Source organism: Brachyistius frenatus, unplaced genomic scaffold (assembly GCF_029030835.1).
Source record: "Brachyistius frenatus isolate BFR_SWC_R1_liver_20210118 unplaced genomic scaffold, ASM2903083v1 Contig_137, whole genome shotgun sequence".
Lineage (NCBI taxonomy): Eukaryota > Metazoa > Chordata > Actinopteri > Embiotocidae > Brachyistius > Brachyistius frenatus.
The window spans coordinates 164,619-191,820 of record NW_027210736.1 but is presented as its reverse complement, the minus strand read 5'-3'; the positions used below and the strand labels follow the sequence as shown (position 1 = coordinate 191,820).

Here is a 27,202-nt window from a genome sequence, read left to right as displayed (position 1 = left end):
TCACACGGCGGCCGAGGACAGTCTGAGCAGCAGGACTTGTTACAGACGAACCCTTTCATCCTGCAGGAGCATCGGTTCTGCAGCGCCGCACCGATAACAGCTGATTCATCTGAGATTTCTGAGGACGGGGGTAAACACGGCGATCAGTGTCATGAGGTGTCATGAGACCGAGGCCCCGCCCACCCAAGATATAATAAAAACCTTTTGCACATGTCCGGTGTGAGCGGGTCAGGAATCAGACCGCGGGGAAAAAGAAACAACAAAGAAGTGTCTTCTTCCAAAAAAACGCCCCTGATGTGTTTTCAGGTTCGTCTCGTGAACGTGATATCGCACCTCGAGAGACTTTCTGCCAATTTGGCACAAACGTTCAGATTTTAAGGACAATTTGATTTAAGTCGTCAAAGGTGACCTCAAGAAACACATCTGTGGACACAACTGGAGAATTCAAACTCTGATTATGACACGCAGGCACCAATGGAGAGCCAGAAATGAATGTTTATGTTCTGTTGAATTATATTTCTTTAAAATGTGATATATTTAACAGAAATGTCGAATGTTAAAAGATTCTAAATCTAAAGTAAAATGTCATGATTTTTCAGTTCGGAGTCGTTCCGGTTTGGATTTTACGGCACTTGAGAATATGGAGAAAAAGCACCAAGTTGCTCAAATTGGGCCGTTCCAGTCTGACATGACGAAATGATGAAGTGGTGGCATTTTATAACCCATAGGTCAAAGGTCAACTTCACCGCAACATCAAAATGTTCTGCTAAAACTCTTGTCTGATTTTTAGCAGATGGGGATCATCAATTTCACCGAGTTGGCGACACTAATCTCGAGCGTCCACTTTGAAACTTGCAAAAAATTGGAAGATCTTCTGTGCTGTCAAGTTGAAGATGTGTGAAGCGTCAACATTTTGAGAATTTGTCGTTTCTTTTGCAGGAACATTTAAATTTGAAGCACCGTTTGGATTCATCTCATTTATCATGTGAGTCTGAACAGATGTAAACCGCATCTTGACAGGTCCATGTTACAAATGTTGACTTGTCATGTGTGGACCGACTTGTAATAATGATGTCGTCCTGTCCTCTGGAGAGTAGCTCTGCTTTATAAACTGAGGTTTGAGGGTTTTGAGAGAAGTTGGCAGCATTAAGTTGCATTGTGGAAAATGTAGGATTCAGCATTTCTGGATCTTAATGCAGTTAAATTCAGGATTTCTTGGCTGCGGCTGGTTTAATTTTCTTTGATGAATCGATCTCTTGCGAATCCCCCAGCTTTGTATAAATATTGGTAAATTGTTTATCAGAGAGATGATCAGGTTTATATTTGGTAAGAGTAAAAAAAAAAAAAGAGAGATTAGGATCAGCTCAAAATTTGATTTTGAGATTAGGGTTAGGATTACATTTACTTTATTATTTTTTCACATACACAAAATGATGTGTAATGAAATGCATTAAGTGGCTCTTAATTCTGTGCTAAACAACCAAGGAAACGTTATTGAAGAAATCACATAGAACGAGCAGGACAATTTAAATTAAATAAATGAACATGATCAAGTTCTTTGATCCCAGTCAGGAGGTTTTTTAGGTTTGAAGATCTCCACTGGCAACAACAACAACAACAACAACAAAAAGCGAGTGAATTTGCATGTGCGCGTGCTGGTTGTGCATAAATACGTTGGCGCGCGCTCAGATCACCCCCCCCCCCCCCAGCTGCTCCCTGAAGCGACACTACACCCCCCCCCCCCCTCCCACTCGACAGCGCTGCGTTGCTGTGGGTGTCGGTGGTGCACCGGTATCCTCACACCGACAGACGGACCCGTTGCCAAAGCGCTGAGTGCACAACATATACAGGAACTGCGACGGTAGAGAGAGGGAGAGAGAGAGGGAGAGAGAGGGAGGGAGGGAGGACAGAGGAGAGAGAGGGAGGACAGAGGGAGGGAGGACAGAGGAGAGGGAGGGAGTTTACAGCCACAAGACCAAAGTGAGCTATCAGCTGCTGAGGGCAGAACAAGGAGCGGTGTGGGGACACCGATAGAGGGAGGAGGAGGAGGAGGAGGGGAGGAGGACGGAGACTCCCTCGCTCGTTATCGGCGCGGTGAAGGCGGTTATAGATGGGCGCGACTCTCCGCAGCTGAGCCGGCCACCGAGCGACCTGTGCCCGCAGCACCGGCGGGTCCTCCAGCGCTGTCTGAAAGCCCCGCTGCTGCGAATGTTCCGGATACCAGTAAGTTGAATTCCTGCTTCCTTTTTTTTTTTTTTTTTATTTTAACGCCTGGGGGTTTATTTTATTTTATTTATTTTTTATTTTTGGAGCCCTTCGTGTCCGCGCGTGAGTCCGTAGGAAGGTAGTTTGTCATCATCTGTCACTCCTCGTGCGCAAACTTTTACAGCCCTACACACCAGTGAGGCTTTTATATTGTCATCCTTTACATTGCTGTCATCAGGAGTGAACATCTACTGTAGCACCACCCTACGGCTGCATTTACAGAGCACACAGAGAAAAAAGGAGCGTTACGGGGTGTGACTTCACTGTAACCTAGTCACAGCTGTGTGTGTGTGTGTGTGTGTGTGTGTGTGTGTGTGTGTGTGTGTGTGTGTGTGTGTGTGTGTGTGTGTGTGTGTGTGTGTGTGTGTGTGTGTGTGTGTGTGTGTGTGTGTGTGTGTGTGTGTGTGTGTGTGTGTGTGTGTGTGTGCACATCAGTCATATGTTTGGTCAGAGGCAGTGAATGGGAGCCTTTCAGACATCTGCACGGCCGTTGGTCAATGCTCTGTTAATGCCTCCCCCCCCACACACACACCCTCCTCTCCTTTTCAGGCCTGCTCCTGTCTGTTACTGCAAACTCACTGCAAACTTGAAAGCAAAAATTAAGCATTGTGTAAGAGAGAGTAAAAAGTTTCTGCACGAGTCCAGTTTAATATGTAAAGTTGGGAGCGCCAGCAGAACATTTTTTATTTCACACTTTGAGGCTCTTTTCGCTGCTGGTTTTCTTTTTCATCCGGAGCGGCATGAGGCCGTTTCCACTCAGATCTGTCAACAGACTCGATAGGCGGATTATCTCACCTCACAGCCTCACTTGCATGTGTTGCTCACACTAGAAACTGCAGCTGAGACCATTAACATGGGGTTTCATTTAAAACACTTCAGGTTAGTTGACGTTTCTTCCTTCCTCCACCTCTCTTCCTGAAACACTGTTTACTCGGAGTCTATCTTCATGGCAGTCCAAATACCAAATACAGGGGAAAGGGAAATGGAAAAGGAGACCTTGCTATGCAAATCCAGAGCTGCCGAGGGACAGATTGGATGTGATAAACAAATCAGATGACATTAACTGTTTCTGTCATTTAAAATGTCCCTTTTTAAAGCTGGTTTTGATTCTGATGTTGTATGATTGAAATCTGTCCTGGTGTTTTGTAGAGTTCATCTTTAGCAGGTTCAGAGTATTAAGAGCTGCAGTTATTAGTCAGTTGATCAATTAGCTGATTAACAGAAGATTAATCTGCAATTAATTGGTAATTGATTCATTACTTATGTTGTATTTTAACTACAGGATCTTCTTAAAGGTGAATTTAATGCTTTTATTTTATCTGAACACTTCAACAGATTTTGGTCTTTCAAACAAGACATTTGATGGCATTTTATTTTTCTTCTCATGTTATGGATCAAATGATAAATCTAGAAAATAACTGGCAAATTACTTGATTATAAAAATAGTTGTTAGTTGCAGCCTTGATTCAATGGTTGACGTGCGTTTTTTCTACAATTTATATGTCTATCTGTCCAAGTTTAGACATTAAGAGGTATAAAAACATGACAACATGAGTGGGGTGTACAAAAAGCAAAATAAAACTGAAGATAAAAAATGAATGAAAAGTAGAGTGCGAAAAGTTCAGAGTTTTAAAACGTAATATGAAATAATTAAAAGTTGGAGCAGATTTGAGTGTTTCTGGGAGGTTCTTGGGAAACAATGACGATCTGAGAGGTCCGATGGTCCCACATCAAGTTTTATCAACCAGTTTGAAGTTATTTCATGGACAGAAAGCCGGGCTGTTTGTAGTTTCCATGGCTGCCTCAGACACCGTGAAACATTTCCCTCGTCTTGTGTCCTGCAGGCGGCATCATGATCCCCCGAAACCTGCGCACAGGTGGTTACGACCTGCCGGGGGTGGAGTCGAGCGACGTGCCTCTCATTGGCTACCGGCCCCTTTCGCCTGACAGAGGAACCCTGAGCAACCAATCGGGGAGGAGGGGCGTCGGCGATGAAACGGACATTTCACAGGTGAGTTTCTACCTCGTTTTAAAAACATACGTCGCGACGAAGATGTGAGAGGAAGTCGTGACATCTCTCACATCTGATCCCCTTCTGAGACGGATCAGAGGAGGATGAAACAATGCCCCCCCCCCCTCCCCGCCCCGCCCCACCGAGGGAATAAAGTCAGTGAGAATCACACTGACAGGCCGAGATAAAGATGGTCTGTTTGTTTGCTTTTTTTCACCATGGCAACACAAACACTGCTGTTTTCCATAAACTAAACAAATTCAACTAGTTGCATAGATGGAAATGAAGCAGATTTTTTTTTCACAAGAATACACTTTCACATACTTGATTTGTCATTTTTAGCACTTTTTAACTCCTTTCTTATGTTGTCATGAATAATCCATAAAATTACTGCCACATGAATTCAACATTAAAATACTTGTTAGTTGGCGCCCTGATCAGGAGGATGTCTAAACGTGGACTGAAGCTGAATTAAACTGAGGAAGTTGAAGGGTTTCACAGCGCAGGTGAATTTCCCACGACCTTTGACCTCTGTTAATGATTAGCGACGTGATAGTGAGAGTTTCACTGGATGTTAGTTTCGAGCCGTTTTACTTCCGCGCTTTGTTCGGTTTTATTTTCATCTTTCTCTTCCTTTGTGTGTGGTGAGCATCTTTAACTTTCACTCACCACACTGCTGAGTCATATCGATCTGCTGCCCAACCGCTCACTAACCCTCTGGTCACACTTCACACCGAGCTGCGAGAAAACTCCTTCGCGGCTAAAAAAAGTTGCAGCGACTGTCTTTCCGAGCGGTCAGACTTCCTTCTGTGCTCGCGTCACATGTCGGCTGCCCAAGTGAAGCAGTAAATAATGCATGCGGTGGTTTGGCCGGTCGATGCTGCGTACACCTGCTCTGCCCATAAACAGTATCTGGTATCACGGGCTCGCTCTCCAAGGGCGGTCTGTCGAGTGGAATCCAATACGGCCACTCGCTCATTCTTTAATGAGGGAAACTGGGATGTGACAACCTGGAGTGAACGGTGCAGCTTTAAGGTTTTTAGGCACTAGACTTCCTCCTGCTCCCAGAGGACAAAATGTAGTGAGCTGAAAACAGCTGGACAACTGAAAAACAGCAGTTATCTCGGTGTTGTTAGCTAAAGTCACTCCTTCTTCTTAGTTTTCTGGAGGTCCATCTGAAAATAATCCCTCATTCATTAGAAAAGAAGATTCAAGAAGACCTGTTTTTGGGGGCGTGTCTGTTTGATTGACAGGCCTGTGGTGCAGTCAGGTTACAGCTACCGGTGGGCGGGACGTAGTATCAAGTCTTATCCACCGCTTGCTCCTCCCCCAGCTCGTCCAAATATAGTCAATTCTGGCTTCAAATGGCTCCGATGGTGACTCGATGCTTCATAACGACCGTCCACAAACCAACGGGCGACGTCACCGCCGGTTTGGGATGAACTGGAACGCTGATGAACTCGAGCTCGGCCTCATCACCTAAATCTCTGCAGGCAGTTTTCCAAAAATGTGTTTTCCCAGAAGAGCGGAGGCTGTTAAAGCAGCACACTACTGCAGATGGTTTTGTAATGAGCTGCTCAGCAATCACATTTGGATGTAAAGTTTGCATGTCCACATATTTTTGGCCATATATTGCTTCCATGTTGTCTGGACTACGTTACCGGTGCAAATCACTCACTTAAATTAGCATTAAAGACGCCGATCAAGACAAAGTTTTCACATTAAAAAGGTCGATTATTATCCACAAACTATCTTTCGCATCACAGACAGATGATATTTAACAGTTGAATCATAACCTCGGGGGGGATTTCACTTCTTCAAGAGACGGACTTTGAACTTTGACCCGAATGCCACCGAGTCTTACTTGAAAGGAGAGCTGATAACGGGCACCGAGGGCAGATGAAAGCGTGAGAAGAGGAGTAGAGAGAAAGATAGGAAGGAAGAGGTCGGGGGGGTTGTGGAGCACTCAAAAAAACAAAACAATGGTTATCTGTAAATACAGCTTCAGAGGACGTATTTATGACCCCCGCTCCCCGTTTGGAGGGACGGCTGATGCGGGGATGGAAATACAGGCATGTGTATTTGTTCAAAGCTTTTTGGCACAGCGGAAGTACCTGGATGTGTTTAAGGAAAGAGGTTGGAGCTGGCTGTGTTTTTTGGAGAATCGGGGTGGAGTTGGGGGAGGGAAAGGTGGAGGGGGTGTTCCTGCATGACGTAGCCGTTCACGGAGGTGGAGGTTGACGCAGCCTCGGCTTTGTGATGGAAGGAGAAGGGGGAAGAAAAATAGCTTCGCAACACGCCAGCACGTCCTGCTTCCTGTGTTTGTCTTCACTTATTATGTACTTCCTGCATCGGAGGCAGATAGGAGGGCGCGGGGGGGTAAAAACAAGAGTCCAAAGAGAAGTTCCCATCTTACAAAACAAAAACATAAACAAAGTGTGACATTTGGTAACAACAATGAATTACATGGGAAAAAATAACACTGGTTGTGGTGAAGGAAACTTTTCTTTTTTTTTAAATCCCAAGATATTCCTGAATAACAGCAGCTTAGTCCTTTTTTTTGCTGTTGTTGGTGGTTTTGATCTTTTTCCATTGAGAACCCACTCATGCCGCCCACCACACAAGCCTGTAATCATGATTCTTATCCAGCAGCCTTTCAGCCACGCTGAACTCAAAATTACACACAATCTGTTGAAAAGTTCCTCCACAGAAAGCGTCCGGCCTCGTCTGACCCAGATTCACCAGATTCAGCCGCCCTCCACTGAATATACTTCTTTTCTTTTTTTTTTTTTTTTCCTTTTCAATAGAATCTCAATACAGGAAACGGAGCAAAGGCTATAGATTCCCTGAGTGTGACAACGGCTCACAACAAAAATAACTTCTAGAAGTAAGAAACAGTGTGCCTTGGAGGAGGGGAGATGGGGGGGGGGGGGGATTTTATATGAAATCTTATCTTTTAAAAGCCTCGATTATATTTTTGATCTCGGTGAGACTCGTTATTGCTCAGGACGTGCATCTATATCACAGCGAATTCACGCTTTATCACATTTTTCGATGCCGTTTTCAGCCTCAGTCGGAGAGAAAAATACTTTTACTCAGCTTTTGTTATATTTTTATTATCTGTTAGCTTATTACATTCTAGCTCCAGTAACAGCTGTTGGTTTACAGGATGTGTTTTTTTTTACTGTTAGTTTCATTCTTTGTTTTGAAGAAATGTGACTACTGGACTAAAACTTACCAAGTACGAAATAAAATAATAATAATAAACTATTTGTAGAGTAACTTTCATACAAGAAATGCAGCTCAGATCGCAAATCAAACTGTAATTTAACGTTGTACTTTGGTAAAAAAAACAACAACAAAAAAACATCCATTGATTTCAACCAAAGCTCAGCGGAGTATAACGTTTATTAGACATAAATTCAGAGGTCTTTATTTTGCCGTTTTTAGCCAGAAAGCTCAGATAAATTGGTGAACTACTAACCTGCAGACAGACAAAGGTCAGGAGGTGGTGGAGGCCAAAAACAGATCAAAACTTCTTTTTTTAAGTATATATGGACAAAAATAATTGTGCTTGGATGCAAAAGGAAACGTAAGTAACATATTAAACATTACAACTTTATGAAGTGACGTGATAAATGCTGTGTTTACATCCCACAAGTGGCCCAAAAAAAAAAAAAAAAAAAAAAAGTAACTGCTGTAATGATCGGCCTGTTTGTTATCTGACATGCTAATAAGCTAACTGCCATTCACACACACACACACACACACACACACACACACACACACACACACACACACACACACACACACACACACACACACACACACACACACACACACACACACACACACACACAGCTGTGGAAGTGTACCTCCCTAGTTAACACGGCTTCATACTGCCATGTCATTACCTCCCCCCCTCCCCTGCCCCCTCCCCCTCTCTTTTAAAATAAACACAGCTTGCTTCCTGGTTCAGAGGCAGTCTGAACATTTATTACCTCTTATTACAAGACCGCAGAGCCGACTGCAGCGCTGCCACTATGAAGCCCGTCCAACTTCTAGCGCCGTTCGGCGTTCGATGGCAGCCGTCTCGGTTAATTGTTGTTTGTGCTCGGTGTCGTATTAAACAGAATACTCAGTCGAACTGGTTTATCTGCAGGAGGAAGGTCATCTACAAAGGGAGCGAGAGCAGGAGAGCAGAGAGGAGATTGAAAAAGAGAGGGGGCATTGTTCTGGAAATAGCTTCAGGGCTTTGTCTGTCAGTGTGTGTGTGTGTGTGTGTGTGTGTGTGTGCGTGCGCGCGTGCGTGTGTGTGTGTGCGCGCCCATGTATGTGTCTACTAATGAAGGCCTTTATTTGTGTAAACCGTGTGTGTGTTAAAGGGTCCACTGCAAATGACTGTCCCATCAACACCAACATACTCTTATCTCTTGTTTGTAGTGTGTGTGTGTGTGTGTGTGTGTGTGTGTGTGTGTGTGTGTGTGTGTGTGTGTGTGTGTGTGTGTGTGTGTGTGTGTGTGTGTGTGTGTGTGTGTGAGAGTAATGGGTGTGTCCAGGTGATGCAGGCTGGTAGGAGGGGGAAGGCGGGACTTTGCTCCCCGCTTCAGGTTTGTCTTTGTGACTCACAACAAGGTTAGAGAGGCGAGCGGTGCAGACACACACACACACACACACACACACACACACACACACACACACACGGATGTAGGCCAGCTGAAGTCCGAGGCGACCAGACACTTGAACGTGAACGAACAGATGAGAAGCAATGAAGAAAACGAAAATACTTCTCGTGCCTTCATCCTGAAGATTTCCAGGAAGCTCAGAGATTTCTGCCTGTCTGGACTCGCCCAGGGAAAGGTAACCTGTGACCATTTTCTTTCTCCTTTTCTTTTGAGTGTGTGTGTGTGTGTGTGTGTGTGTGTGTGTGTGTGTGTGTGTGTGTGTGTGTGTGTGTGTGTGTGTGTGTGTGTGTGTGTGTGTGTGTGTGTGTGTGTGTGTGTGTGTGTGTGTGTGTGTGTGTGTGTGTGTCGCTACTGATTATTTTTGTAGAAGCAAGGACATAAAAATAACAGGTTTGATATCAGTTTACGAGAGTGTGTGTGGAGCGCCGACCTTCGATTGAGTCAAGTCAAGGTAATTTTAAAAGAGGCTAACGTGGTGCTTATTACAAATAATTATTATTATCGGTTATTATTATGTTCGTATGATTAGCTGAGTGCACAGACAGTAGAGCGAGCGTGTGTGTGTGTGTGTGTGTGTGTGTGTGTGTGTGTGTGTGTGTGTGTGTGTGTGTGTGTGTGTGTGTGTGTGTGTGTGTGTGTGTGTGTGTGTGTGTGTGTGTGTGTGTGTGTGTGTGTCTCCAAGGTGTTGCCCTAATGTGTTGTGTTGACTCACAATGACTGTGAGCGGTCTGTGAAACATACTCTGGAGAGTTCAGCAGACGCATCAGAGGACTTTTTCTTTTCGCTCATGCATTTTTTATTATGGAAAAAAGTCTGAGTTGCATCAGTGTGTCATCGTTATCGATCCAATGTTGTGATCTAGATGTAAACAAAAGAGAAAGCAGCCCCACCTGTCACCCAACAACAACAAAAAAGTTATGGTTGTGTCCATCATCAAATTATGTCTATATCAAAACCACACACTTATTTGACATTAAAAGTGCTTGCTCGACAAAAATGAATTTCAATTTTAGATAAAATTCTCCTCTTTGGTGGGCATTAGTCATCACGGTGTAAATAGTGGCTGTAGACTTGGTGGTCTGCAGTGTGAACAGCAGCATCCGTGTTGCACATTTTCAGAGACAAAAACAAGCAGTTTTAGATTTTAATTGGAAGTTGTCCTCATGAGTTGATGCTCACTGCTAGCATTGAAATCTGTGGCTCACATCATCATCATCATCATCATCATCATCATCATCCAACTCTGTGGGGTCGAAGGAAATCTGCCTCGTGTCTCTCGCTTCTTCTTCTCTAAATAAAAAAAAAGTGCCGTGACTCACGAGCTGTCTGCAACATGAGTCGGGCCGGCGGGTCGGAGAGCTGCGTGTGTCAGTATGGTTTCGTTTGATAAGACTGCGCAGTAACGCTGCCAAGACAAACTCTATTCACTGTACTGGACTTGATTAGAGTTGTTTTATATCTGCAAGAATGCTGCATCTTATACACTCTGTGAGTATGTGTTATTGTTTATGTTTTCTTTATATATATATACATATATATATATATGTTTTGTTTGTGACAGACGCAAAATGTTTTACATTAAACATAAAAAGTTGTTTGATTACACCTTTTTATTGCATTGCACGATTTAATGTTGGAAAAGTTTGACTTGGGACTTTTTGGGGGCTTTGAATTATACAGAGTAGCGATGCACGTATGTGTCATAAATCCAATGAAATTCAGACGAAGAAACAACAGCAGGATTTTTCCAAGGTCATCTTTGGTCAAACTGTATTTCCATGCTGGTGAACTCGGACTGTGTTTGCTCCATTTCGAGGGGTTATATTTCAAAAACAAGGAAAGGCAATCCCCCCCAGAGTGTGTACTTCATGATAAACTGACTTGTGTTTCATCTAAATCCCTTTTTTCTAACAGGAGATAATGTTCTTTTTGTCTCGTGTCTCCCTCCTCTAGGCGGAGCCTTCACCGATGAAGACCACCTGGTACTGTCCTCTGGATTTGGTAAGGAGGACTTTAACATCCGTCGGTTGTTGAGCCTGTGAGCCGGTAGCAAGTGTAAAACAGGGTAACTGTGTCAGGGACTTCGCCTCGGGCTAAAACTGGACTGTTTGAGCTACATAGCATGTAAATCAGTTCACAGCAGCTTGATTTTAGGCCTCGTTTCTTTTTAACACGTACATGTCTCTAATAGGGCCGATTATATCTGTTTTCATATAAAAGAAACTAAATTTAGTCGGTAGCATCCAGTTTTTATAATATATATATATATATATACATATATATATATATGACATGTGGCAGCTTATCAGTAATGCAATCCTTCTAATGTCTATGTATATTTCCAATGATGATAAGGAGTGAACAGTGTTAACCTGCTGTCTGTGCTCTGCAGTCCACTGTGGTGGAGGAGGAGGAGGACGGAGTGATCTACACCGTGGTGGTCAAACAGCAGCATGGTGCCCCCACCAGTCCCATGGTAACGTCCAGTCTACGTGACTGACTGGTCCCACTGTTTTGAGACGACTCTCATTTGCATTCACTTCCTGTCTTTTTGTTTTTTTCTCAACACTCGCTCTCTCTTTTTTTTTTCCTGTCGGCGTCCAGTCGGCGGTTTCTCGCTCCCAGTGTGTGAAAGCAGGGACGGAAGAGAAGCTGGTGCTCCACCTCCTACACTGCTTCTCCCTGGGAGACTCCTCCTTCATCACCATCTTCCTCTCGACCTATCGCTCGTTCACCTCCACGGCGAGAGTGCTGGATATCCTCACCGACAGGTACGACGCATATTTGTCCGTCTGTCCGGTGCTTCGTGAACACAATCAGGGAATACCTTTAAATTTGGCACAAGTGTTCACTTGGTCCCAAGGATTATCAGGTCTTGATTTTTCTTTCTCAAGTTCACTGTCACTTCTCGTTCTTCCCATTCTTTTAAACATGATATCTCAGGAATGCCTTTAGGGACTTGGTACAAATGTTCACTTGGACTTCGGGATCAACTGATTCGATTTTGGTTGTCAATGGTTAAAGGTCACTGTGGCTTTAATGTCTGTCATAATTTTCTGAACATGATATCCCAGGAATACCTTTAGGAACTTGGTTTAAATTTAGCACTAACATTTACTTGGGCTCCAGAATCAACGAGTTAGATGTTGGAGGTCAAAGGTCAACTGTCAAGATCATGGCTTAATGTTCTTCCTATTCTTTTAAACACGATTGCTCAGGAACCCCTTTAGGAACTTCCCCTTTAAATTTGGTACAAATGTTCACTTGGGCTGAAGGATCACCGGACCAGATTTTGTTGCTCAATGGTGAAAAGTTCAAGATCAGTGTGACCTTAATGTCCATCCAAAATGTTTTGAATGTGAGATCTCAGGAATGTCTTTAGGAACTTGGCAAAAAATATTCACTTGGATTCAAGGACCAACTGATCAGATGTTGGTGGTCAGAGATCACCGTGAGTTCACAAACCAGATGAAAACGTTGTGATGGCACCAATATAAAAACGAAGAAATCGCCAAAGTCATTCAAGTTCATCCTTGTGTGCATTATGACCTTGTTGCTGTGATATTTCAGACTGGAACAGAGGAACCTACTAACAGACACAGCCAACGCACTAAATACAAAAGTGCGGTTAAAATTCTCACATTAGTGTTGGCAGTCAATTAGCTGTACATTTAATTCCAGTTATCACAAGATCCACAAAGTGTTTAGCTTTTCAATATGTCTCCAAGTTGGGTCGACGTTAAACAGCAGAATTGTGGAACTGAATTTAGAGACTCTGAACACGGCAGGAAGCACCTGCGTGCTGATTTGACATAACTGCAACTTCAGTTGTTTTTATTTTAAACATAATTCAGCAAAGTCCTCGCTGGTGAAATCTCTTTCTGTTTCAACGTCTTTATCAAATAATGGAGGCATTTTTATGAAACACCTGTTTGTAAACTTTTCCAAAAGAAAGTCAGTCAGACTCCTGGCAGAAGCTCCGAGTATCTATGAACAAAAGGACAACAACCTTTGCTTAAAAAGCATTTTCAGAAAAACAAGCCATAAATAAATGGGTCACAAAGTCTAAGTACTATTTATGACGCAGCAGATGCACATATTTGAAGCTGAATGATACTTTCAAGCTGGTGTTTCTGTGGGTTTTTTCATGCTCTTTTTCTTTTGTGTTCACAGATTGGAGAACCCACCCGGAGACAGCGAGAGAAGCCAGACGAGACAATCTTTCAACAAGTGAGTTTTTATAAAACGCCAACCAACATCTTTGTACAACTTTTGGTGTACTTGAGTGTGTGTATGTAAATAAGAGCGAGCGGCTGTGTGCCTACAAATAGTTTTACTTCTTGCTTCTCTTTTTTTTCAGGAATATTAATAGGCCATGTTTTTTTTCATTTTTATTTCAAACTATGTTGAAAAGTGTCAGTCTATTACTTTATCACAACACAATGACAAAGTAGCGTCAAACAAGCACATGAACTTCTGGGATCTACGCTACGACTAGCTGAACAATCAGAGAGTGGAGATTTTGACGGTCTGTGGAGAGACGCCCCAAAAAAATGGTCTGCTGGCACTTTGCTTTTGGCGTTGGAAAGCCTCGTCATCGTAGGCTCGCATGTCGTTGCCACAGCACAGTGCGGATAGATTGGTGATGTCTGGGCAAATCAAATCTGATCTGCTCACTTGCAAATAGCAGAGTGGACAGTCAAAGCCTAAGACATCATCTAGTATTTGGTGCAAAAAGCAACTAAAGGAAAAACACACTAAATTGTTCTAAACTTACTTCCTGGAAAATAGCTTTGGGTTTTCAATCCCTCTGTTTTGCCTGACAGACGCGTTGCTATGTTGTTGGAAAACAAGGCAACAAACGGTCAAACCAAACACATCATTATGTCAATTTTTATGTTTTTCCAGTTTCCTCATGTGGTCAAGATGTTATTCGTCCTTTGACTGCTACCCTTCATCTTTCTTTAAGGAGGCCCTTGGTGCTGTTGGCCCACGCTTACTGTTTTTTACTACTTCTTGTAATGAGACGTTCATTCAACCTCTCAAATCTTGATCCTTTGCTTCCACTGAATTATGGTGTGGTCTCTAAGCCGCTATTCTCGTCTGAACCTCTCGAGAGCGTGATTTCTTGGAAACGTTTAAGATGTGTTGGAAAAGAAAAATCCATATATTTGATCAATTCCAATCAGCGACGGCTTGTTTATCTGCTTCTATCAAACTGCACAAGCCGACATCCATCCTGGATTTAAACTAGATGTCACGTCACACTTCTGTTTGTTGGCTCTCAGCAAAATCTTGGATTCATTTGAAAATGATTCTTTAAACTTGAAAGGTGTAATGTCTGTTATTTTGTGGCCGATAAACTTTTATACAACAGTCCTCAAGGTCATGGATATATTTCCTTCTTCCCTGCAGAGCGGTGTGTACGGTGTTCAGCATGTGGCTGTCGGAGTATCCTGAGGACTTTAAGAGTTTGGGGGATCCCTCCCGCCTGCTGCGTCTGGCTCACATCTTCCCTCAGGACTCGTCATCCGCAGCCGAGCTCCGTGCTCGCCTGCTCAGGATAGCCGAGGAGCTCAGCGAGAAAGCTCTGCTCCCCGACGCCCTTAAAGGTCCGTATCTTCACTGGGACTTGAATGACAGTGCTGTGGCCCCGCCCCGTGAGGTTTTCACGTGGAAATATACTTTTTATTCTCAAGTTAAATCACAGAGTGGGAAAAATACAACCTGGGTTTGTCATTGTTTCCTTGAAATGAGAAGTTGGACCTTTCTAATGTTTAAAGGTTGTTGGAAGTCCCTGGAAATTGGGTCACTTTTCCAAAGTATGCTGTACATGACAAAGGCAGCTGCAGTTGAAATGTGTTTTTGCTATGCTAGTACTCGGTCTCTCTGCCACTTTGGTCCAGACTTTCTCAACATCCGCAAGACATATTGCCACAAAATTTGGTTCAAACATTCATGGTTCCCTGACAACTGTTCTTAATGATTTTGGTGATCTCCTGACTTTTCCTCCAGCGCCACCATGAGGTTGCAATTGGTGTGTTTTTGGTGAAACGTCTTGGAAATAAAATTTAGGAGCATCCACACATTTACTACAAAGCAGTAACTATTCTTAGCAGCTGCAGCTGTGTTTTGTGGTAATTAGCTAATTAGTAAAATGGCAACACGCTATCACATTAAACTAAGGTGATGAACATGATCTATTGATAAACATTACACTTTCTTGAAAAATTAGCATGTTAGCATGGTCACCTTGTGGAATCTACAATTACACCAAAAACTGAGACTGTTTTGAGACCATCATAAAAATGATTGAATTAAAGGATAGATGATTTTCAGGACTACAAACAAAGATCATATCTATAATCTCAACGATCTGGTTTACGTTTTCTTTAACTGCTTCACTCTTTACAGATCAGACCAGTTTCACCAGCTTTCCTCCCGACGTCTCCAAGTTTGAACCCACCAGCATCCTGGGATTCCCCGGATCGCTCATAGCCGAGCAGCTCACCAAGATAGAGACCGTGAGTTCACTTTAAAGACTGAATATGTTGTCATGCCTCTGAAGCTGTTTCGGGATGCACCATGATTTCATGCTGTCTGTCCATCCCAGTCTTTTGACATCTCGGGAACGACAAACTCAAACTCAACAAGGTTTTTGGATTGGTCATTTTTTTTTGTAGGAAATAGGAAGTTATTTATAGGTCTCCTGTATATCTCTCTCTCTCTCTCTCTCAGGAGCTGTTTGTCCGTCTGGTCCCGTACCACTGTCTCGGCTCCCTGTGGTCTCAGAGGGACAAGAAAGGGCGGGAGGGCGTTTGTTGGTCTGTCCGGGCCACCGTACGTCAGTTCAACAAGCTGGCCAGTGCGGTTTTAGCGTCCTGCCTTTGGCCTACGAAGCTGCGCAGCCAGCAGAGAGCCCGACTGCTGGAGAAATGGATCAGCGTGGCCGAGGTCAGTCTTAAAATATAGAGTTTACTGCCATAAGTATATATTTTCTGCAGGCTAGAAATAGGGTTCATGCTGAAGTTAGATTTGTTAATAATATGTCAGTTGGGGTTTCAAGGCTTCCAAAAAACCTCCAGTGTGCATTTTCCTACAATAAACCCCCAGTAATCCTCCAACTCTAATCCTATTCTCAGCTCTGACTGCACATACCATCGCAAATTCACAGGGTGCTTGAATGCTGCTGTGACTGCACCAGTAATTTCACTTTAATCGATAGCTGAGAGCCCAAAACATGAGGGGGAATCTTGATTTTTTTTTTCTGAACAGAGGAGCAACAAATAACAAAAGATCACTTGTGCATTTGAAGATTAAATGAAAGATTTGTCAAAACCATCTTATTTATTTTTACATTGGAGTGATATACACACACTTCCTGCACACCTTTAGCAAACAGAAATGTGATCTACACGAACGGTACATACCAGGAATGCCAATGCTGAGTCAAAGTATATGAATGTTAAACAGTGAAACAGAGAATGTTTTGGATCTGCTTCCTGTGAAGGAGACAATGTGGATTAACTGAGATCTGTAGCAGTGTTGTGGTTATTGTGCATGACGGTCAAGCTTCTTTTGAAACACTGAAGCGCTTGCAGCAGCGACGGGCTCTGGTCACACACACAAACAAAAATACCCTGATCTCGGTTGTTATGGTCACAAACAGTTGGATTTCTCCCATTTCGCCAAAGCGCGGCGTCACCTGTTTACTGCCGAAGTGCCCCGTCTGACACAGAGTTTCCTTCTGGGACAAAGCCATTCAGCAGCATGCATTATTCAGTACATCAGACCTGCAGCGTAACTCAATACCAGCCAGTCCCTCGGCTACAGGTGTTCTCAGTTACAGCGGGAGAGTGTGCATGACAGTATGCTTATGTGTGTGTATGCAAATAGGAGTGCCGAGCCAGGAAGAACTTCTCCTCGCTGTACGCCGTTGTGTCGGCACTGCAGAGCAACCCAATCCACCGGCTGAGGAAGACGTGGCAGGACATCGACAGGTCTGTGGCTGAACGGCTCTCCGCTTGAAAAAAGGGGAAATTTCATGGTTCAAACGCAGACAGAACAACGAGCACTGTAAGAGAGAGGGAGGTTTTTTATTCATCCCAAATGGAAATGACAGCATGACAGTTCTCATGAATCAGGAAGGTGAGAAAGAAGTCCACTTAAAAGGACAAATTAGATAGATAGATAGATAGATAGATAGATAGATAGATAGATAGATAGATAGATAGATAGATAGATAGATAGATAGATAGATAGATAGATAGATAGATAGATAGATAGATAGATAGATAGATAGATAGATAGATAGATAGATAGATAGATAGATAGATAGATAGATAGATAGACAGACAGACAGACGTCTATGTGCTGTGTATTAGTGCAGGTCATGTAAATATTACCAAAGCTGTACATTAAGGTGTGAAACTATCCTGAAATATTAAATAGAATTGACTTCACATTATTACATGCATAATATATGATAACAATGTAATTGATATTGAGGGTCTGTTATGCAAAATAAAAACAGGATTGTAGTTTGCGTTCTTTGACTTCTATGACTTCTTTTATTAAAAGTAATTAGATAAGTATACAAGCAAATAATTATAAACCCCACTGAAAATGTTTGCTCTATTTTGTGCAGAAGTCACGCAAATTGTGATTTGAACCTCTTTAACTCTGCAGGTTTGAATATCAAGTACTTTGTGATGTGTAATGCATCATGTTTTAAAGTCTTACTGTAGTTAACGTTGGACTTTTATCAACCCTTCAGATCTCTGAAACAATGACGTGAAACTTTCACAATAAAAGATCTTTTCTTTATACGGTGTCATAATAAGGTGGTTTTGTGCACAAAACAGCCGCAGAGGAAAGTTTCTTCACTGCCTCTTTGAGTATTGCAGGAAGCCGGCTTTGCCCTTATTGGGATATTTTATTTATCAACTACGAAAGCAACCAACTTTTGACGTCAGCCTCGTAAAGAAGCAGAAGTAAACTTCTTTCTTCTCTGATTCAGTCGATGATTTTCATCATTCTTCACTCAGTTTTTCCATCATTCACTGTCATATAAAACTTTCATATCCAATTTTAACCCGAGCAAACTCTCGAAGCTCCTCTTGTGTAAAATATCTTCATTAACTGAAACAATACGATGATATAAATGAGCTTTGGTCTCCCCGATGTTGCTTCACAGGGAGGCGTTGAGGAGGTACGAGGAGCTGTCCGAAATCTTCTCAGACAAAGACAACTACTCGCAGAGCCGAGAGCTGCTGAAGGAGGTTGGTTTGAACACAATGACAGAGGAAATTAAATATTCTGTGTGTTTGCCAAGTTGGCTCCGGTTAAAAAGGAAAAAAAAGGGATCAGATGCAGCGTGATGACATCAGATTTATTCTACTGTGGGAAGAGAGCAGGTTCAGTGAGAAATGTGATCTTTTATTTATGACACGCGGCCGCTGCGTTCTCCATCGGGTCATGACATAGCATGAAACCGGCGAGTTGAAAGTGAAATGTTCCAGCCTGAATGATGTGTTTTCTATATATCAGGCTGTCATTCGACCACATAAAACTTGATTGGTGGTGCCGAGGCTGAAGGAGCTGCATCTCCCGCTGGAGAGCTGCCAGTTTGTGGAGTCGGATTTCAGCGGCTCTTTTCCGATGTTTTAGACGAGTTTCAGGACTATTTTTTACTCAGATCTGCAGCTCTTTGCTGCCGTTTCACGCTTTAACTGCTTATCTTTTTACTGTCTTGCTGGGGGAAAAAAAAAAAACCTTCAAAGGTATGACAGTGTGCTGCAGATTCATGAACTCATGAAGCATTAGCTTTCGATCTTTACTCAATATCAATATTTTTCATATAAGTGAATCAATATGGAAAACAGGATTCCTCTCCCTAGTTTGTGCCTCATGAGCAGGAAGCAGGATGAGGCTCAATAAGACGACCACGCCGTCGCTCTCGTTGGTTTGTGAACTTCCGTTTTGAGTTGTGGCATTTTGGCCGTCGCCATCTTGTTTTTTGGGGCGAGAAGGGATCATGTTAGGATTGGCTGGGGTGGATCGAGGGGCGGATCTGTCTGAGAACCCAGGGACACCATGCCCCGCCCACCTACCCTGTAAATCTCACCTCAGTGACGCCAAACTGCAACTCATGCGACTCTTCTGCACTTCCATATCTCACATCCTGGCGTTATGCATCCCATAATTTGAACAGCAGCGTGCGACATTTATTAATATGTCCGTCAAACGGCAACCATCAGACCACATTTTTTAAATTCCAGTCTGCAGGGATTGAAGCCGAGCTGAAAACAACAGGCGTCATTAGAGACTCGGAGCTGCTTCAAAGACCAGAAAACACTCTAATCTGCTGGAGCACAGCCGCCCTTATTCTGTCAACACTTCCACTTCAGTGCGAGACGCACATTTGAAGACGTACATTATATTTAGTTTGTGTCAGCGAGTTTGAGAAATTGGCCGAATTAACTACGTTTTGATTGGCTGTAACGGTGCAGTGCGGGCGTCGGTACCTTTAGCGTTAGCTGCGATTTTTTTTTTTTTACCCACGATACCCCCAAAGGAATTCATCCAAACATTTGCTTTCATTTCGCAAAGCTTCGCTCTGGGCTTTGATGCCAGAAAAAAACACCATCGCCTTCTGTTGGCCTTTGATTTTTTCTCCGGCACAGTTACTTGCTCCCCCCTTTATCTCACAGCTTGTCTAAAAATGACTGTGACTAGCAGACGGGGTGTAAGATGAATGATTCAGACTAATAAAAGACAAAAAGTTAGAAGAAATAAAACATTTTCACACAGCTGTCAGGGAAACATTTGACAGTGTAATAACAAGTTATGAATGGTAGGTTTATGTTTTGACTGGTTCTCTAGGCTGATGTTTTCATAACAGATCTCCAGACAGACCTTATTATCAATGTCATAAAACATCATTTTAATTGATGTTTTTCTCATTTAAAATCAGTCATGACAGAATTAGACTTTATCCAGTTCAATCATACGTTTATTACAACCTATTCTTTTCTACTATAATTTCTACATATCACCTTTAATATTTTTTTTATTATTAAATAAAAAACCCTCCAGAGTGGCTGTAAATGTGATTATGTCACATTGATTATTATATTGTTATTATTAATTATTATATTAAAGGTAAATAGGTTTCAATGAAATGTACAGAAAGAAAATGGAAAATGTTCATTGAAAGTGAAAATATTGACCACATGAGATAACATGAATGTTAACAATGGATCTATAATTGGACTCTGAAGTTTTCCCTCTGGGGAGTTTTGTCTTCTTTGAGCTCATTGTTTGTTTGTTTTTTGGCCACAACAAGCAGCTGTTTTTTGATGAAAAGCTCAGATAAAGCCTTTGTTCCACCGCCTGCTACCTGAGCTACTATTAAACTCCAAATAAGCGTTGCCCCATCTCTACAAACGTGTAAAAAGGCAACCATTTGCTAACCAGTTTCAGTGTCAACTTCCTGTTTAGAACTCGTTTCCTCTGCCCTCAAGTGACCAAAAGAAAAATTAACAATGCTTGAATTGGGGAAAAAAACAAGCCAGTACTCCCTTTATTATGTTGGCGTGGTTATTGGCAAATCATTCAAGTATTACATTTTGAATTTATAGTGAATAAATGCTACTTAGATGCTGCTGATGCTCACAACTCTAATTCATTTCATCAATGGGACATCAGTTTTGATTATTAGCGTAAGAAGACTGATTTAAAACCTAGTATGCGGCATTACTGTGTATGAAATGGCAGAGGGCTTTTAATTTGAAACGGTGGCTTTTATTTTGAAACCAAATAGACCTTGTTGTTGTTTTTTTCCCTAAGCGGTGTTTCCATGAACTCAGGATTTGTCTTGTTCTTGTCTTGCAGGAGGGCACGTCGAAGTTCGCCAACCTGGACAACAGGCTCAACAACAAACACATGAACAGGGTGAGTGAGTGTCGATGGGAACACAGACTGTATATAAAAGTGGATGTAAAAATGAGGCTGATGCAGAAGTGTCTTCAGCTGCAATACCAGCGAGTGCCACTAGAGGTCGGCTCCAAAAAGCCTCCGGCTCCATAGACTTCCATTCAACTTCTCTCATCAAATCCAAAGTGAATAAAATGTGTCCATCAGTTATCTCGGTGTTGTTAGCTAAAGTCACTCCTTCTTCTTAGTTTTCTGGAGGTCCATCTGAAAATAATCCCTCATTCATTAGAAAAGAAGATTCAAGAAGACCTGTTTTTGGGGGCGTGTCTGTTTGATTGACAGGCCTGCGGTGCAGTCAGGTTACAGCTATCGGTGGGCGGGACGTAGTATCGTCAGGTTTCCAATCAGATCGGTCAGATCCACCGCTGGCTCCTCCCCCAGCTCGTCCAAATATGGTCACTTCCTGCTCCGGACTAGCAAAGATGGTGACGGACAGAATCTGAACTGGAGGCTTCATAACAGACGTTTACAAACCAGAGAACAGATAACGAAGTCCCTCAACATCCAGAGACGGTCAGAACTCAGCTGTAAGTGTCTGTAAGAGGTCTCGGACGTGCTCAGTCTGAGTCCACATGCACCGTTTAACATTTGTAAATGACACTTGGTGGAGTGTTCAAACCAGATGAGGTTACATCGAGAAGACGTTTCACATAACTCCACAATGAGTAACTTCAAATGACCTCGTGATATTGAACCGAGGCAAAAAAGACAAAAAAAGCCCATCAGATGTGCATGCACATAAAAGAGAAGCATTTCCACCGACTTCTGCAGCCCACGTCTGGAGTGAATACCAAACGTTTTCGCCTGAAGGGTTGTACACCCCCACGGGCCTTCGTGGCAGACCATGGAAACATTAGAGATGATGTAAGAGCCTGCAAAAGTGCCCTTAGTATCGTAAAAGTTAGGCGACGCAGATAGTGTAATATCTGTTTAAAAAAAATTATGAAAGTGGTTCGATTGGCTTCACTCAGGTGTGTTTTTACTGCTTTTTAAAGCCGTGAGATTCACAAACATCCGCTCTGCTGCGGACGGTTCGTCACGAAACCCGCGACTGGAATTGAGTTTTTGGAGCTCAATAAAAAGCTTTACGTCTTTTGTTGAGAGCTTAACATTTGAAAATAGCGTTTCCCTTCATTATAACACTGATACTGATGTCACTTCTTCAGAGGGCGGGAGGTGGAGGGGGGGCATCAGGGGTTTGATGGAGGGTTGTAAGGGGGATCGACCCGCATGCTGCAGCAAAGTGGAACAGCGAGCGAGCTGTCGTTTACGTGTGTGTGTGTGTGTGTGTGTGTGTGTGTGTGTGTGTGTGTGTGTGTGTGTGTGTGTGTGTGTGTGTGTGTGTGTGTGTGTGTGTGTGTGTGTGTGTGTGTGTTTAATGTGCTGAGTCCTGAGCTGTAGTTTGACAATGAGCCGCAGGCAGCTGCTCTGAAATCCCTCCCTGGGTGGGCTCCTCCTTTTTACGCTGTGAGTAGAAACCTCAGAGGGAACTAATGAAATACTCCCTCTCTCTCTCTCTCTCTCTCTCTCTCTCTCTCTCTCTCTCTCTCTCTCTCTCTCTCTCTCTCTCTCCCCCTCTCTCTCTCTCTCTCTCTCTCTCTCTCTCTCTCTCTCTCTCTCTCTCCCCCCCACGCAGTCGAACGCCCAGGGCACCGTGCCTTACCTGGGCATCTTCCTCACAGACCTCACCATGCTGGACACAGCGGTCAAAGACAGGCTGGACGTAAGTTGATGTCTCGTCTCCGTCGGGGGTGGGTGGGGGGGGGAGGGGGAACGTTGTTGGGAGTTGTTCAATATTTTCATGACGTAACACATCCTGTCGCTCCTTCTGCAGAACGGCTACATCAACTTCGACAAAAGGAGAAGGGTGAGTGGCGCAAGGGCGGTCGAGAGTTGAACGCACCATCGATTTTTGATGCTCCAGATCAGAAACATTCAGCTGACGGTCTTGTTTCATTTTGAGCACGATAAGCTCAACTTTAGTTTTGTTGCAGCATTAACGTGACGTAACACACGTAAGAGGGAGGAAATGATTCACGCCGGATCAGCCCGACATGACTGTTGTCTCTCTTATTTTGAAACTTCACGGCTCTTTGTCAACAGGAATTTGAGGTTTTAGCTCAGATCCGTCTCCTGCAGTCTTCCTGCAAGAACTGTGTTTTCGTGTCCGACGAGGCCTTCGTCCAGTGGTATCGCAGCGCGCCGGCGCTCACGGAGGAGGAGAGGTACGTCCGCGTCGCAAATTATCTTCAGTGCGTTTCCTTTTGTGACGTGTCGATTTTAAACACGTTTCCGCTGCAGTTACAGACTGTCCAATGAGATCGAAGCGCCCGGCGAGCCGAGCCCTCGAGGCCTCACCCCGACGGTCATCATCACACAGTGCCCCAAGTGAGTTCAAACAGGAAGTGACCACGAGCCACGGAGAGTTGGCGGTGCGCTGGCGTCGCCGCGGTGACGTGAATGTGTTTTCTTGTGTCTTCAGTCTGAGCTCCTCCCGCTGCAGCCTGGCCGGCGACAGCGACAGCCTCTTCGACTTTCAGTCGCCGGTCAACAACCTGCTCTCAAAGCTCACCAAAGTAAATCACAGACTCACTTCCTTATTCACATTTTGCAGAGCGGTCTTTTTTTTTTTTTTTTTTTAAATTCTCATCCATCATTATTGGTGTTATTTCATCTTTTGCAGCACATGAGATCTCCGTCCGTTTCCTGTCTGGACGTGGACACGTCTCCTCCCACCAACGACTCCACCCCGGCCACGCTGACCCCGTCCACTCCCACCAAATCCCACCGCCGCTCGGCCTCCTGCGGCAACAACCCCCCCAACAACAACACCCCGGGCTCGGAGCCCGACATGCAGATCATCCGGATCCGGATGGACCTGCACGACGGGAACCTGTACCGCAGCATCCTGGTACCAACTTAAACCGTAGCGAGCTGCATAATGAGTCCTCAGAGTCAGATCCTCAAATCAAGCTGTCCATCATTATCACCCCCCCCTCCTCCTCCCTCCATCCCCCTCCCCAGGTGACGAGCAATGACAAGACCCCCACTGTGATCAGCTCCGCCTTAGAAAAGCACATTCAGGACCCCAAACAGGCGTCCAGATACGAGCTGATCCAACTTCTGCCCGAAGGAAAAGGTAGAACAAGAAAATCCTCTCCGCTCACACCATGTCATGTTTGTGTTGTTGACTCATCTTCAGGTTGTTGTTTATCTTGTTTGAATGGAGCTAAATCATTCCCATCTTGAATTACAGGGCTGCCACCGTTATGAAATTTTAGTTTGGGATTTAATTGTCATATAAATAATTGGGATTTAATTGCCTGTTTCTGTTTCATTTTATGCTACGAATTAAAGTTCAAAACCGAATCACAGTTTAATAACAGAGACAACAGAAGAAGAGACATTTATTGTCTCAATAAAATATTTGCAATAAATCTATTTTCCTTCAAGGTTTTTGTAAACAGAATTTAATTGCAGATATGTGACAGAAAAAACCCACATAAATATAGAAAAAGCTCCTTACTGAAATTTATTAAAAAGAAATGACTGACAATGAGACATTTTCATTCATTTCTAGCAACTTGAATGAAACAAATTGTTGCACATAAATCCAGTCATTTGTGCACATTGAAGTTGAACATTTCTGAACATGTCCTGTTATTTAATTAAAGCTAAAATGAAGTTTAGAAACCAGTTTTCTACGTCCTGCAGCGGCTTCAGGTGAGCTCACTCGTCTCTTCTTCCTCTTCGTGCAGAGCTGCTCATCCCCGCGACGGGGAACGTCTTCTACGCCATGACGTCGTCCAGCGTGGACTTCCTGCTGAGGAGGAAAGGCGGGAACGCTCCGCTCGGCTCGCAGCCGATCCCCACGGAGACGAGCGCCACCTTCCCTCGGATCAAGGCCAAGGGCCGGAGGCTGGTCAGGACTCTGTTTTGACGTCGGCGTCGTTCCCCCGCTGACGGATTCTTCTCGTCGGCCCGACAACGAACGCTCGCGACATCTACGTTTGCCTTTTTTCTGCCGACCAAGTTAGTTCCCACCAAAAACACCCGCGGGGAGTGTTTCAATCATCCGCTCCATACGGCGACATTTCACACCTCCAGCAGCGTCACTTTTCCTCTCCTCCAAACCGTGTGCTTTACTAACTCACTCAGAGGAGGAAGCCTTTAAAACCTGCTCTCGGTGCTTTCAGCCCTCGTCGGGTCGCACCCGATGCTTTTCTTTTACTTCTTTTTTTTTTTTTCATTCCAACTCAATGAATAAGATGTTTTTAATTGCAAAAAAAAAAAAAAAAAAAAAAACACGGAGAAATCCCTCGTTGTCGTGTGCCTGAGCCGTGACGGACATTTTCCACAAGAAGATTTAATTGGTCATAACGTGAATCTGCGATGCCGTTGAAGAAGATATCTTAAACTTAAAGAGCTTGTCGGAAAAAGATAAAACGCACGACTGTAGCTGAACACTGGAGCTCGAGGAATGAGACGTTCATATACAGATATGTTTTGTATATATTTCTAGATTTCGTACTTCCGTATGACGACATCGTGGCGTTAACACGGGCGAGGAGCTCTCGGTCCAAATGGGAGGAAAGAAAATCCATCAAATACCTGCAAGACTTCCACGTTAAACAGGCCAGCACATATACAGCAAATTATTTCAGCTTTTACTGAAGCAGATATTCATCCTCAAATAAATTTAAAGCTGCAATAATCAATATTTTCATATGAACACTGAAACAAATGACTGTTTGTTTTGATTTCTCAGTCTTTCCACTTTTTCTGTGATTGTTGCCGTGTTTTTTGTGTAAATTTGCAGGAATTAGAAAATACTGCAAGTCGAGAAAGAAAAATAAGATGTTTTTTTTAAGCACTACCTGATAAAGTCAGAAATATGTCGTCACTTCCTTTAATGCTGCACATCACAAATATTTGAGCTCTAATCTTTTTTAAATTTATTTATTGAACCACGAGGCTAAAAGTTACAAAATATAATTGAAAAAATGACGCAGCTTTACGAAACAGTGTGATTATTAGAGAAAACAACGACTACATCAGCTGTCAAAATAAGAGCTTTAGAGTTAGATATTTGTGTTAATAAAGTGAGTTTCGTCTGAAACGACGTATTTTATGCCGTTAATAGTTTCGGGGCAGATTCTGCTGACGACATTTTTTGCAGGAAAGAATTGCTGCAATTGTTTTTCATATTTCAAGCTCCCGCAAATATTGCAGAGTTTGCTTGAATTTGCGTTGATTATTGTGCGTAGACTGAATTATTACCAACTCTGCAGCTCTACTGAGGTTTTTTTAGGCTCTTTCAGCACATTGTTTTGGTTTCGCTTTGTCACAGCCGTTATTTCCAGCAGCAGCTCTGATTGACCACCGAGTCATCGAGCTGCCAGATATTCTTCTCGAGAGCTGCTGGAGACCAAAATACAGCTAAAAGTAAAGTGATATGGACATAAATATATTCACATAGAGGCTTTATTATAAATGATACAGCTTGTTTTTGAGTTTCTCTTTAAATTAGTGGACAGAAATTGATTACTGCAGCTTTAAAACAACTCAAAGCACTTTCAGATTTTGTGGTTTCACATCACTTCATTACCATCATACCGAAAAACTGCAAGAAAAACAATAAAGAACAAACTTTTTTCTTTGTTTTAAAGTTTTCTAGGTCAAGTTCAACTTAATTTATGCCGATTTTTCCAGCAGCTCAGCAGGACGCATCTCCGCTGCTGTTTACAAGCCTCAGCTCCACTTTCCTGTTTCGACTTCACGTCGCCTTCGTGGCGTCGGTGTCTTGGAAACAGGTCGTCATGACTCCCCCGCTCAGCGCCGGTGAGGCCTCGCCACGGGGCCGAGGCGCGAGCGTGGCCCGGGGAGAGGAATTCTGGGTAATAATAGATGACGTATGCAAGCATCAATGCTATGCTACTGATTGTTTCAGTGCCTTTCTCTGCAGGGTGTCACCTCTTCTCATGTTTGCATCGAGAATGTATGCGCAGTCGACGCGGAGGAAACGCAGCCGCCTCCGCTGCTGCGCAGTTTCACATCAAAGCTGTTTATGCACTACACACACAGGATGTCCTATTTTTGTGGTAATAAATTTACTTTTATATGAATTTGTATTGGCTGAAGTGCTGTAACATCCTTCCACGTTCAGTACGTACAGATATTTTACATGCTGCTGAGGATCTCATTTAAAAAAAAGAATTAAAGCTGTCTGTACATGTCGAGAGAC

General features: G+C 43.3%; 1 protein-coding gene and 1 long non-coding RNA gene across 3 annotated transcripts in view; both read left to right on the top strand.

The window, feature by feature from the left end:
- Positions 1-27,202, top strand: part of LOC138630626 (uncharacterized) — a 203,408-nt gene that overhangs the window by 158,342 nt on the left and 17,864 nt on the right. The gene's annotated exons all lie outside the window — the stretch shown is intronic.
- On the top strand, positions 1,959-27,083 carry rgl2 (ral guanine nucleotide dissociation stimulator-like 2). 2 transcript variants are annotated; one of them, XM_069715064.1, is made up of 20 exons: positions 1,959-2,223; positions 4,110-4,276; positions 10,915-10,962; positions 11,354-11,437; positions 11,566-11,732; positions 13,135-13,191; positions 14,377-14,573; positions 15,376-15,485; positions 15,700-15,915; positions 16,858-16,961; positions 18,158-18,242; positions 20,857-20,916; positions 22,595-22,681; positions 22,793-22,825; positions 23,062-23,183; positions 23,260-23,346; positions 23,441-23,534; positions 23,642-23,869; positions 23,983-24,097; positions 24,717-27,083. In XM_069715064.1, exons 2-20 carry the CDS (start codon positions 4,118-4,120, stop codon positions 24,896-24,898), a joined length of 2,235 nt encoding a protein of 744 aa, XP_069571165.1. In that variant the 5' UTR covers positions 1,959-2,223; positions 4,110-4,117; the 3' UTR covers positions 24,899-27,083. The 2 variants fall into 2 exon arrangements, with proteins under 2 accessions (XP_069571165.1, XP_069571166.1); XM_069715065.1 differs by lacking the exons at positions 1,959-2,223; positions 4,110-4,276 and adding an exon at positions 6,490-9,136.